The 13,629-nt window shown below is 51.1% G+C and overlaps 2 protein-coding genes across 2 annotated transcripts; one reads left to right on the top strand and one right to left on the bottom strand.

Moving 5' to 3' along the window:
- The first annotated feature begins 1,143 nt into the window (after window positions 1–1,143).
- Window positions 1,144–2,726, top strand: GGS22DRAFT_164888 (Alpha/Beta hydrolase protein). The gene is made up of 2 exons (XM_047961600.1): window positions 1,144–1,500; window positions 1,588–2,726. Exons 1-2 carry the CDS (start codon window positions 1,429–1,431, stop codon window positions 2,443–2,445), a joined length of 930 nt encoding a protein of 309 aa, XP_047817946.1. The 5' UTR covers window positions 1,144–1,428; the 3' UTR covers window positions 2,446–2,726.
- GGS22DRAFT_189241 (uncharacterized protein) lies at window positions 2,610–12,828 on the bottom strand (the record flags this gene model as incomplete). The annotated part of the gene is made up of 8 exons (XM_047964818.1): window positions 2,610–2,647; window positions 2,711–3,096; window positions 3,151–3,311; window positions 3,366–3,849; window positions 5,036–5,924; window positions 5,986–10,575; window positions 10,692–12,165; window positions 12,226–12,828. 8 exons carry the CDS (start codon window positions 12,826–12,828, stop codon window positions 2,610–2,612), a joined length of 8,625 nt encoding a protein of 2,874 aa, XP_047817945.1.
- Between the last annotated feature and the right edge of the window lie 801 nt (window positions 12,829–13,629).

The raw sequence follows: 13,629 nt of genomic DNA, 5'->3' as shown, positions 1-13,629 counted from the left end.
CCAAAATATTTCATTTCCCCCCTCGCACATCTATGAGGTACCCATCATTACCATACATATCGTACATAGTCGATTTCTTCGCCTTCGCGCTAAATAAGGTAGAGGATATCATGCATAACCGTCTCCGGGAGAATTCCCACCAGCAGGTAGTCGTACGAATCCAGCTCTGACTCGTAGGTATCCATACACGCATGGGGCAATTACTTGGTATGGTAGCCCTCGTATTCGTACGCAATCTCCGTGTCTTAGGCAATCTGCGCGGCAACGACGTCACGTAGGGAGGCTAAGGTGAATTTGTCTCGCGATAGGGCGCGGGTCGGCTCTGGCGTAAAGGGTGGTAGCGTGAGGTCTAGGTTTGGATGGACCATGATGAATGGCGTAGGTGTAGTAGATTCGGGCGTAGGTGAGCTAAAGAACCTTGAAGCGTGCTGTACTGAGAGTCTTGGGGGGCTTGCGCTAGGGCTGATAGTGCCGCGTTGCAGCCCTGGAGCCTACTAGCGTCGCAAAGTGCCCTATTGGAGCTTCTGCTTAGGTACCTAATAACCCTGGAGCTTATCAACGCTCCATAATAGTGCCTAATGGTACTTGGTATTAGCGCTTGGTATTAGCGATGGCTCACTATCTCATACCTAATAAACAACCTTAAACCTTTCACTGCACGAGAAAATGGCAAAACACGTGGTCAAAGTTTGACCTTTATAAATGTTACGGAAAGTGCTTAGATTGAAAGTTAATACCTGGTTCTTAACGACTTGCTCAAATATTATGGGTAATAATGGCCGATGTATTTGGATTTGACTTCTGTCAGGCCTGATAGCGCCCCCGAACGAACTTGCGACCGAAACTACTGCTCCTATCATAACTGAATAATTGACGACACAGAGAAGGTGTAATTTTGGTCTCAATTTCATATTTGCAGTCTCAGCTTCACAGGTCGCAACAACTCAATATTTAACTTTCGGAAAGAGGTATGGGCTTTCTTCGGGGGGCTTATTTCTAAGTCTGAGTGTCTTCCGGGTACAACCCACCTTCCACTGCCAAGCCGGTACGGCACGAAGCCCGTCCACCCCCGCACCCCGCCTTCTGTATTTCAAGCACCGGTTTATGGTGGAACCGACTAACCAATTCTCCAGAAACCGTCCGGTAATACATGATGGACGTTGCTATTCGACGGATATAAGACCCCCGTCGATAATGCACGATGTAATGTTGGCCCATGTGCCTGTCTGCTTGTCAATCAGCTGACAAACCAATGCCAACCGCATCGCGCTGCTCTGTAAATAGGCTAGCCGCTGCCATTAGCTTCGACTACTGCTTACGGCCAGCTGTATAAAGATTCGCGTTGTCCCCCAATTTGGGTTCCAATGGTTTTACGCTCAAGAGTTTGAGAGATACTCGTATCTTGTAGCTTTAAAAGAGGAAATCAATATGTCTGCTTACCCCACTATCGAAGGTGAAGTCTCGTTTGAGGCGCCTAACAGCGGTAGGCCTTGCAAAACGGTAAGCCGAACTCATTGAAGATCTAATATCATGTTGAGTAGGGGGATAAACGGGAATAAACGGGAATATGTTGACTCTCAGTGCTAGTGGTATAAAATCGTCGGAGACCTCGAGAAGTCCACATCTCTCCCCCTCGTAGCCCTTCACGGGGGTCCCGGAGCGGGCCACGAGTACCTTACCTCGTTTACTGACCTTATCGACCAATACAATGTCCCTATTGTATTCTACGATCAAATCGGTTGCGGGCACTCTACACACTTGAAGGATAAAATAAAGGACGAATCCTTCTGGACCTTCGACCTATTCATCGCCGAGCTCGATAATCTGATCGACCACCTACAACTCCGCACGAAAGGCTTTTATCTTTTAGGTCAAAGCTGGGGTGGTATGCTTGCTGGGATGTATGCTGCGCGTCGGCCGGAAGGGTTGAAGAAGCTCGTATTATGCGGCGCTCCTGCTAGCTTCCCGCTGTTCGTCGAAGGGGGCAAGCAATTGCGCGCGCAGCTACCGGAAGATGTCCGAAAGACGTTGGATGAAGGCGACCGGACCGGAAACTTCGAAACGGATGAGTATGAGCAGGCTAGCATGGTCTTTTACAAGAACTATGTATGTCGAGTCGATCCGATGCCGGAACCAGTGCAGCAGGCATTCGCGAATTTGAAGGAAGACCCCACTACCTACCTCACCATGCAAGGTCCCTCTGAGATTGTGGTTACCGGTAACCTTAGGGACTGGGATGGGACGGAGGAAGCGAAGAATATCAATGTGGATACTCTGCTTTTGAATGGACAATACGATGAGGTCTCTGAACTATGTGTTGAGCCTTGGTTCCGGTCCATTCCCCGGGTTAAATGGATCGTGTTGGAGAACTCAAGTCACATGGGTCACTGGGAAGTGCGCGAGAGGTTCATGAAGTTGGTAGGGACTTTCATCACGTCTTATTGACTTTGGGATCAGAACGTAGCGATGAAACCCGCAGCAGAAAACATTATTATCTCAATTCTGAACGAGCGGATGTCTGTCTAATCTTAAGACTAGTAGGCCTTCAACTTCTTATCTTCCTCCAACACTCGGCATACTTCAATTATAAGTGAATCAATGTAGATTCCTTACATATCCATTTGACGTCCCGGAAGCTTCGTGAGCCCTATCAAATAAGTCGTTAGTTCATACTTTCCAGTAGTACATCTTGATGACAGGAATAACTTACAGCCGTCAATGTCCTCTACAACAGTGCTCTTGAGAGTGCACTGGTTAGACTGAGCGACGCTCTGGGTCGTGATGCCGTTGCTAAGAAGGGACTTGGAGTCCATGGCTCGCTGGAGCGCATCGCCCTTCCAGCCGAAGACGTAGTCAGCGTGTGTGCCGTAGCCGACGCTGTCCTCGTAAGACCAGACGAAGGGCTGCGATCCATCCTCAGGCCAGATCGACTTGTCGTTGAATGGGCGGGTGTCCCACATTGTCTCAAGAGCAACTTGCGGTACTCGGACGGGGTGCGAGGCGGGGCATGCGCCAGCGGGGACGAAGCCACCTTTGTTGGTGTTGTACATGTGGTCTTGGTGGTTCGGGCTGTCGAGGTTCTTGCCGTCCCAGCATCTGAAAAGCTATAATTAGCGCGTGAAGATCCTAGCTGTGCAGGGGGTTACGAACGCGGGGAAGTGGTGGATAGCCATAATTCCGGCAGGGCATGCCTGCTTGGGGAACTCGGCTGTCTCGGGGAATCGAGTCATGACGTCCTGCAGACAAGTGTAGCGAAGGCCGGGGTTGGTGCCGTCCTTGCTGTTGGGCGTGCCGACCGTCATTCGGAAACCCTAGGATTGTGAGATTGGTCTATGGTCATGTGAACACCGAAGTAATGAACTTACAGGCTTGAAGGCTGTCATCTTCTGGTTTCCGTTGGAGTTGAATGATTCTTGGATGTAGTAGACGGTCATTCCGCCCTTGATATCACCCAAGAGAGCGTTCGGGTATTGACCGACTCGCTTGTAAGTTCCGTTGCGGGCTTTGAAGTACATAACGGCGGTCCAGTAGTTGGAAAGATCCTCGGAGAAGGTGCAGGTCGTGCATGTAGCCCTCTGGCTGACATCCTCGGTAGGGTCCATGGTCGCGTTGAAGCCGTTTCCACCGATGATCTGGTGGAGATGGGCCGAGGGGACGACGCCTGGCTCGACAAGAGGGTCGAGACGCTGAACGCTCAAGGTCGCACATCCGAAGCGGAGGTACGCCTGGGTGGGTGCGGCAAGCGCCGCGGCGATTGCTAGGGAGTTTCCCTTCATGTTGAAGATGTCGATGTTGAATTCGACGGCGATGTTGGCGATGCGGCTCGAAGTTGCTGGAGATATCAAAAGACTAGCGTCATGGTACTGGCCGGTCTCCGATCAGTAGAGATATATACAGAATGGTCAACCATTGTATCAATTAAGATTCGCTTATGCCGCGTTGGTCGGCGAAATACCCGGCGCTGGATTATTTACTTTGCATTCATCCAGACGCTTGCAATTAAGGTAGTGGTTTCTATAATTACTAGAACCACTCACCTATCACACCGAATAATAAACACGACAAGAACACCGGCAACCGCGCGGGTGGTTAAGGCTAAGAAATCGATACTTAGGTACGAACGAAAAGGTGCAGATATACGACCCAAGAACAATTGGGTAAGCATCAAGTTATCCCAAAAGATTAAGGGGATGCCCGAATTTGGAATACGGCAGTTGGATGATTGGATTCAAGACTCATAATGCCGGCGATCCCCGCTCCGAGCGCCCGCATTTAGTTTTCCCCCCTAGACCTATACGGACTTGGATACTACCTCTATCATACTTACTTTCCGACTACCGGCAGTCGTATCCCGTCCGGCAGGCACCCAACGTAGATAGGATAGGTAACCTCTGAAATTTACAGTGGCTGTTTCCATTATGCCTTCAATGTTTTAAGTGCCTATCTGCGTGCCTACCTTCCACCGGACTTTGTAGCTGGCCAATCGACGTCGGCCATACACTAGCGTATTGCCTAATTCGGTAATTTCATACGGTCACTTCCCCACACTTTCTCTTGAATCGATCGAAGCTTGCTAGGAAGTACCAATGTCATTTGCCATTTTAAGAAATTTACAAGAGAATTAATAAGACTTTATTACGTGAAGATATTCACAGAAATCTTCGAGTTCCTTATATCACAAGTAGGTGCCTAGTAATGTCCAGGGAGTTTCTGTTAGGCGGGTACCTAGGTATGGCGCTATGGGAAATTTTGTTATGCTCCTAGTACCTAGGTAGTGAGAAAGACCACACAAGACCACTGAGGCTGAGGAGTCAATTGTGAAAGGATGTAGAAATCAGTCTTTGAAACTATTCTATTCAATCTGGTAGAATCTAGTCTTCTTTCAATCAAAATCATACGCGCGCTCGTAATCCCAACCCAGAAACCTTGCCCAGAATATCCTGCCAGTGTAGCCCCTATTCTAAACACCTGGAATCCCTTCTTCCATCACTAAATCCTACCTAGAACTCAAACATGTCTACTCAAAAAAGCATACCCATCCCCAACCGCCCTAACCGCCTCAACATTCGCCTCATGGCTACGATACATATCAAACAAATGCGCTGCATTCCCAATAAGCCTCAACTCGACGTCCACGCCTCCGCGTCGTAACTCATCCGCCGTCCGCTGCGCCTGTTGCCACGGGATCAAGTCGTCTTCGTAAGGATGGACTAAGAACGTCGGCGTCTTGTAAGCGCCTGCTCGGATCTGCGCTAGAGGGCTAATGGCCTGCACTTGCTCCGTCGTGGGCGCAGGGAGCTTCGGCACCCCGGTTTCCGTCGCGGCGGTAGACTTCTTCAGTCCTTGGACGAGCACGGGAACGGTCTGCCCATGCCAGTTCATATGCAGCACGATCCGCGAGCGCGCGTCGTTCTTCGCCATCCAGCCACCTGCCGCGCGCGTCCCCGTCGGCGGGTTGTATGCTACGATAGGGGAATCCGATACTCCTTCCCATATGTTATAAGCTTCGGCTGTGAGGGCGGCGTCACCGTAGGGTTTGTTTTCGCGCGACCAGCAAGCGTCTTCGTAGTCTGTTGGGCAGTAGAAGGCGAGGATAGCGTCTGGGGGTTGCAGACCTGCGGATGGGGCTGTCCAGCCTAGACTTAGGGCGAGGGTGCCGCCTGTTGACCATCCGACGGCGACGACGTGTTCGCCTGTGATGCGCACATCAGGGCGTTTGAGAGAGAGGGATGGGAGGGTGCTGCGGGCCCAGTTTAGGGCGTCTCGGACATCTGTTATGGGGCCTTCTAGGAGAGTGGTCTCGGGGCAGAGGCGGTAGTCGACGCTGATAGGTAGGAATCCTGCGTCTAGGAGGGTTTGGGTCTGTTTTGGGCGGACGTCTTTTCGGGAAAGCATTATGTGGCCTCCACCGTGGACCATCAAAGCTAAATGACTTCGTAATTAGTATATAAGTAGTCTGGGATAGTTAATAGGAGGGAAGCTCACCGATAGGTCGTGCTTTGCTGCCGGTTTGCGATGTTGATGGGTAGAATATGTCGGCCTGGAGTGGCAGAGAACCGACCTGCTTGAAGACTACTGTCTCCTCTGTCTCAAGAGGAGAAGCTATTTCAAGAGTCGGAGTGTTGATTGGGGGAGATGAAAGCTGAGATGTTGGCGATGCAACGATCACACGCAGAATCTTAGCTTCCTCGCTTGCTCCGTCCGACCAGTCGACCCATTGGAAGCCTGATGTTTCAAGGTCCTTCTTCCACCTTAACTCGGAAGCAAGTGCATGTTTGCGACCATCGTCGAATAACCACCATCCCTCAACTAATCCCCAGACGAGATCGAACCAATACAGGTTTTGCGTGTGCTCTACGAGGCAAACCTGTCCATCTTTGCGCAACATTTTTCCGATGTTAGTGCAAGACCGGACAAGACTTGGAGTTGCATGGATGCAGTTAGTGGAAATGATCACATCGAACCGTCCCTGGACGTCCGCGGCCGGCTCTTTCTCAATATCCACAATACCGTATTCCATAAATGGGTATTTAGCGAATTTTCTCTTCGCTGCAGCGACCAGCGATTTCGAGACATCGGAGAAGGTATACCGAATCTTCTGTCCGGCAGCGCTGTTGTTAAGTTGTTCAATTAGATGCTTCGTTGTCCCGCCCGTTCCAGCGCCAAGCTCCAAAATTCGGATCTCACGTTTACCCTGGAACCGCTCGCAAACATCGACCAAGAAACGAGCAAGGTACGATGTCGCGGCCCGGAACATGGGGCCGTTGGTATAAACATCTTCTGTCAATTGTCTGGCTTCAGCATTTCCAAACATAAGGGCCAAAGGGTCGGCCTGGCCCTTAAGGCAGTCGGCTAGGCGAGCGCCTGTCGTGCGCAGGAGTTTGTGTTCTCCTGCGTGTTGGGGGAATTTCTGCACGATGGCATCATGGAGGTCCGTAGCCGAAGCCTGGGGCACAGAGAGGCCCGTTCGCGTGGCGCTGGCGCCACTCCCCGCTATCAGGCCGCCATCTTCGAGAATTTGGTACATTTGCGCGATTAACTTGTTGTGTTTGTGCTCATACACAGGCTCAGGCAGACGGTCGCCAGAGTTGAGCGTCCGGAGATCACAACCTATGCTTGCTAGGGCTTCGACAGTATATGCGATTACGAGCTCTGACTGTAGCGGGTAGACGTTTTGGCGGAATTGACCGAACCCGTATTTTTGGATATCCACGTCGAACGAGCTGCGGTTGCTGGAAAGCCAGTCACTACTGACAGCTGCGACACCTCCATCTTCAACCTCTGGCTCTTCCTCTTTATGCCCGTTTGTCGTTCCATTTACGGTAGTCGATTCATTCTGTGCCGGAGCTGTAGAAGGAACCGGAGCAGGAGCTGATGCACCACCGCCTAATAGTTTGGTCAATGACTGAACATCCGTCAAGTCTTGCATGTCATCGATTGATAAAGTGACATCGAATCGCTTCTGAATCTCGCCAGAAATCTCAGTGATCATCAACGAATCTACACCCAAGTCCGCGAGGTCCGAATCGAGTTGTACTTCATCGACGCTCATTCCGAAGATCTCGCTTAGCATCGTTCGGACGGACAAATCGACCGCGGAAGCGGCGGAAGAAGAAGCGGCAGCAGGTGCAGGCTCGACTGGCGGTGAAGGTTCTACGACAGCGTGGTTTTGCGAGGTTCCATTAGGCAGGGCCTTCGCAGCTGGCGTTGAGTTCCCATTTGTGAAGACACCGTTCGTTGCTAGCGGCGAAGAGGAAGCCTTTGATGGCGCAGGTGTAGCCGAGTTCTCATTGATCTTTGACAAGACCCTGCGAAGGGAAGCAAGAGGCACTGTGGTGAATTCCGCTCCTAGCAAGGCTACAACAACAGCCCCAGTAGCGGCGTCCAGGACGAAGACATCGTTGACGAGCGTGTTCTTTCCCTTGGGTTCCATATTCGAGTACAGTCTCCATGTCCGCGCGGAAGGCTTATCTTGGCTATTCGACTGCAAGAACGCGTCGCTCCATAGGACCTCTCCGATAGCATTGCACACGGAGACTTCGTCGTCACTACCCTCCAATAAGCAGTTCACATGGATACCCGCGATCTGTAAGAAGTTATCAATAGCCAGAGGGTCTGATATGCTATCCCCAAGACGTTCTGCTTCTTTTCCGGAAGGCATAACCACGTCACCTACGACTTCTCCGTCATAGGCGACGGTGTTGCGGACACCCTTATAATACGGCGCGTAATTGACGACTCGAGCAAAGATCTTGTACAGAACATCTCCGGCTAGTCGGTTTGCACCAGGGTTCGAAGCAATCTGGTCGTACCGCGATCGCCCAAGCAGACGTTTAACGAATTGGAAGCGGGAAGTTGCCGCATCTGCCGCGAGGAGAGTCACGGTACCTTGTGCGTGGTTGGTACGTTTGGAGGTAGGTGGCGGGTTTACGACGTCGGCGGGCGTAGAGAAGAAAGTGAAAGACCACTTTGGGCTACCGCTCTCGTTATTGGCGCCCCGCTTGAAGCTAATACGAAGGACTCCGTTGGGTTTCAGCCCGAGTGGCGATAGGATGCGCATGTTCTCGATATGAGGCACCTTCGAACTCTTTTCTCCGGCATCTTGAAGTGCCTGTGCCGCTCGTATGGCTAGCTCGAAGTATAAGCCTGCTGGAGTTAGGCTCTGGCCAACCACAGCGTGGCCCTTGACACTTAATTCGAAGATCTCATGAGAAGGATCAACGGCGAATATGGTCTCTCCGTCAGCATCTCCAAGTCGTTGTAATAGCTCTGGTGGTCCTGCTGTGACTGGTGCCGGAGTCTCGATTAAAGATTGGGGTCGATGAGGTTGGTATTGTATCCAGTGCTTCGTCTTCGCAAACTGGTAAGGAGGGAGGTCCAACCACTTGTATCGATCTCCATCAGTGCCATGGAAGGCCCAGAAATCTACCGTGGAACCAGCCGCCCAGAGACCAGTTGAAGCCTTGGAGAGACTAGTCCAGGGGTTGCCACGACCTAAGTCCATTGATAGGAAGACGTCTTCTCTGTTTGCTGGCACAGCGCGGCGTACCATACCAGTGATCGGGGACATGGATCCGGCCTCGAGCCAGACAGATGAAGGATATCGATTAGCGATTCTCTGCACGGCTTTTGCGAAATACACGGTTTCGCGTGTGTGCTCGGCAATCTTGGCAGGATCGATGCTGGTCCAACTCTGACTGCGAGAACATGTCTCTACCGGAATCGACGGCTTTCGCCAGACGAGAGATCCGGCCAAATCCTCCAGGCCGTCCAAGATTGGGTCGGCGAGGCGAGAGTGATACGCATGACTATTAGCTAGCTTGACTGTCTTGAGACCCGGCGAGGCCTTGCAGGTCTGCTCGAAAGAGTCCACCGCTGCCGCTTCTCCGGCAAGGACAATGTTGCGCGGGCCGTTATAGCATGCCACGTCAAGAGTATTAGCTTCGGCAACAGTCTGCAGTATGGTATCAAGACGGTCTTTGTCTCCTTCAATCGCAAGCATGACCCCGGGATCCGCACCCCAAAGCTTCTGCATTAGCTGAGCGCGTCCTGTAACTAGCCGAAGGCCATCCGTTAGGTCAAGACTGCCAGACACAGCAAGAGCTGTTAGCTGACCAAAGCTATGCCCTATCAAAGCGCTAACTTGTAGCCCAGCATCAATCCAAGTCTTAGCACTTGCATATTGCACGGAGAATAACATAGCATGCAGCAAGACTAGGTCATCGACAGGAGCCGGGTCGAAGATACGTGGGAAGAACGACGGCAACCCTAGAGAGCGACTCGCTTCATCACAGTTCTCAAGGTGGGCTCTCAGCAGAGACGAGCTGTTGAAAAGATCTCGCGAGAGGTAGATGCTACGACCCGTCTGGCCGCCGAAGCAAAGGACAATCGGCGCCGGCCATTGCACCGCAGATGTCTTCTTCTTGTCGACCTTTCTCTGGGACAAGGTACGGGCACCAGACGTAATAGCGTCTAGATCTGCCTTGAATGCAGACAGGCTTGTAGTGGTCCACGTCGACGTATACTCGAGGGTCTTGTTTTGCTTTCGCGCCAAGTTGTACGCGACGTCGCCGAGTGTGATTGAGTCATTTCGATCTAGGAATGATTTCAGAGCGGCGCTATACGCACGTAAGCTCTCCGGTGTCTTGGCTGATAGAAGAATCGGGTACTCGATGTTACTACTCTCTGGTAACTTGCTGATGACATCTTGCTCCGTTGAGGACGAGCGATATTCCTGGACTACGATAGCGGCATTGCTCCCAGCCGCACCATAGTTGTTGATTAAGGCTGCGCGTTTTGTAGTGGTTTGCCACTGGCGAGCTCTGTCGGCAATAGCTAATCTATCGGGCTCCAAGGCGGGAATCTTAGGGTTGAGGCGAGTAAAATTAGGCTGCTTGGGAATAGAGCCATGTTGGAGCATAAGAAGAGTCTTGATAACTCCAGCCACGCCCGAGGAGGCCTCAGTATGACCGATCACGTCCTTGACTGAACCAATTACCAGCTCTTGTGCCCGGTGAGGGTCACCGAATGCAGTGCGAATGCTAGCGCATTCAATGGGATCGCCCACAGGTGTACCTAAAATCGCAGGTAAGTATATTTCCAGTATTCTTTAAATATTCTTCTTTTATCAAGAATAAAGGTGGAAATACTATGTCATAAGTATGACTAGGAGTGGGAGATCTTTAACTTACCCGTCCCGTGAGCCTCCACGTAGGAGACCTCCGAAGGCGAAATGCCACCACCGGCTAAAGCTTGGAGGTATAGATCGCTCTGGGAGTTCGAATCCGGAACCGTGATTGGACTGCAACTGGAGTTCTGATTGACAGCCGTTCCCGCAATAGTGCCGAGGATGCGGTCATTGTCGGCTATGGCCTGAGCTAGCGGTTTCAAGACTAGCACACCAGCTCCCTCACCTCGACAGTATCCATTCCCTGTAGCATCGAAAGCCTTGGAACAGCCAGTCGGGCTAAGGAAAGAAGCAGCAGCCAAGTTTTGGTAGAAAGTAGGACTCGTGATCACGTTTACACCTGCCGCAATGGCGATGGAGCAGTCATTCGTCTGCAGAGCCTTACAAGCATTGTGAATGGCCACAGCAGATGAAGAGCACGCGGTATCGAATACGACCGAAGGACCAGTCCAACCGAAGTAGTGACTGACCCTCCCGCTAATAAAGGCCCGAATAGCTCCGCAGGCCGAAAAGGCATTGGCGTGCTCCGACGCGATGTTGTCCTCGTACTCAACGTAGCCAGCGCCTACATAGCAACCTATCGGGCGGTTCGGCGACTCCGCCCCGTCTGGGTATCCGGCTGATTCCATAGCCTCATAGGATACTTGGAGCAGGAGTCTCTGCTGCGGGTCCATGGATGCGGCCTCGCGGGCGGACATGCCGAAGAAACGATGGTCAAATGCATCATGGTCCTTAATGAAGTTGCCGAAGAAAGGACCCTTGGGCGTACGCCATAATTCTGAAGACTTGAAGCGATTTTCAGGCACAGGGGTGGTCGCATTTTTGCCCGAGTTGATCAAGGACCAAAACTCTTCGAGGGAATCAGCTTGGGCATATCGACATGCCATGCCAATTACGGCGATGGGCTGCGTGGTCGCCGTGACTGGAGGTGGGGCTAGGCTACACGGCGTGGTTTGTCCGGTCGTCAAGTTGCTGTTCGGCATGGTAGTGAAAGGTGGGGTGGATGTCCGCGAAGACGGGGTAAGGAAATCATCTACCACGGTCGTTACCGATTTCAAAGACCGAGGAATGGCCCCAGAACTGTTACCGATGGGAATCACGTTCACCGACTGCCCGTCCCACGCGTCCAGAGCTGCTTGAACCGTATCATACCACTTGCATACGTCAACTAATATGCAGTTCAGAGCGATTTCATGAAGCACCCCGCTCGTAATAACTTCAGTATCCGAGGTAGATCTCAGGGGTGAAATCAACTGCTCGGCCGCAGGGAACTGGAACTGCTGATTTTGCTGGCATAATGTCTTCGCCTGCTGCACTAGCTCTCCTCGGTCCGGCTTTGTTGTGTGGTATCTGCCACATAAGCCGATGGGCTGGGCAGATAGTCCGCCATCAGCTAGTTGCCTAGAAAAGCCGATAAAATGGCTCTCCGATATTGTAATCGTCACTCTATCCACATCCGTGATACACGACACGTACGCCTGTGGATTAAGGTCAGTTAATGGCAAAGAGCAGGTAAGAACTTGACTATTTCAACTTACCTCAGTAAAAGACGCCAGCGTCTTTTCCAAATGCTCTTTTTCAAGGGCCGATGTCCAGCGGACAGACCATGTAGAGCTATGTTCAAGTGTGGTATGTCCGTCTGAACGTTCCTGCTCATCAAAGTCGACGATACCTCCAATAACAACAGCCAACCGAATAGCGGTAGCCGTCAATTTCTCCAGTTCGTCCTTATTCCGCGCGCTTGCCACAGCAGCAGCGGATAGAAATCCGATACAAAATCCTTGGACGGTTCCCTGGTGACCGTGATGGATGTACTCAGCAATCTGGGAAATGACTGTTAAGGGGGCAAGAAGTAAGTTGTAAGGGGGCGCCAGTCGGGGTGCCTCCTCGTCCTCATTTTCAAAAAATGTCGCAATCTGTCTCAGTTTGTCTTTGGCGTTCGTATGAGACCCCAGACGGGGGACGGCTGGCTGAATTATATCGGCCCACAGGGAAGGTAGCCCCTTGATAATCTCGATAAGAAATTCGAGATTAGGATCCTCTAGAACCGTCCTTCGTAGTTCTATGAGACGACTTGGTACCAGACGTGCAAGTTGAGGGCCGAACAATAATAAAGTGTTCTCGGCCGACTTTGGAGCCATTGTATGCATTTTGCAAAAAAATGAAGTCTAATTGCACCCTTAAAAGAAAAAAAGAAAACAAGTTCTAATAAATGGTTGGGATCTATTCTTTGTATAAAGAGATGTAGAGATAATGTGCCTATGATCTCATATATCTTCCAAGGCAATGTGGCTTTTTATGTCTCGGTCATGAAGTTGATTCATGAAACCAGTGACAATGTTAAAGGTCGTTGATTCGGATATTGGAACTCTTGTCTAGAATCTGGCGAACTCACTTACAAGGACAACGGGGCTGTTTAAATAGTATAAGCTAGAAAGCTTTGAAGATTCTTAGGTAGGTAGTAGATAGTGTGTGATCCTTCTCGGGGAGGTATCATTCTAGACGCCACCCGCGTTTCCTTACTTGGGCAATATAGGATAGGTACCTATCAAAAGATCGAAGACAAGGCTAGACACAATGTTCCACGATCTTCGTCAAGGACACCACGTTCCATGATCTTCCGAGGGATCAAGGGGCAAAGACGAGACGCTAGCCCATATGCTCAGTTCATACAGGTACTTTTTCCACCTGTCTAATCTGGTCGCTAACCGTTCGTATCCTTGGCAGATAGTATCCCATCTTCGGCCAATATTTTCCTCTGGGGGTGTTGGAATAAGCTTAATTAACTCGCCTCGGGGAATAAAATCACTGGCAGCTTTGAAAAATGGTCTTATTAACCTGTTAGTCAGAGACATCTAAGTGAAGACTCCTATCTAATCACCCACGCTGTTACCGACCTACCGCGCTAGACTGGGGTACCATTCTCGGACTTGTGATTGACC

This window comes from Annulohypoxylon maeteangense (assembly GCF_022496945.1).
Source record: "Annulohypoxylon maeteangense strain CBS 123835 unplaced genomic scaffold GGS22scaffold_10, whole genome shotgun sequence".
NCBI lineage: Eukaryota > Fungi > Ascomycota > Sordariomycetes > Xylariales > Hypoxylaceae > Annulohypoxylon > Annulohypoxylon maeteangense.
Note: the sequence above shows the minus strand (reverse complement) of the source record. Positions and strands in the feature narration are given on the sequence as shown.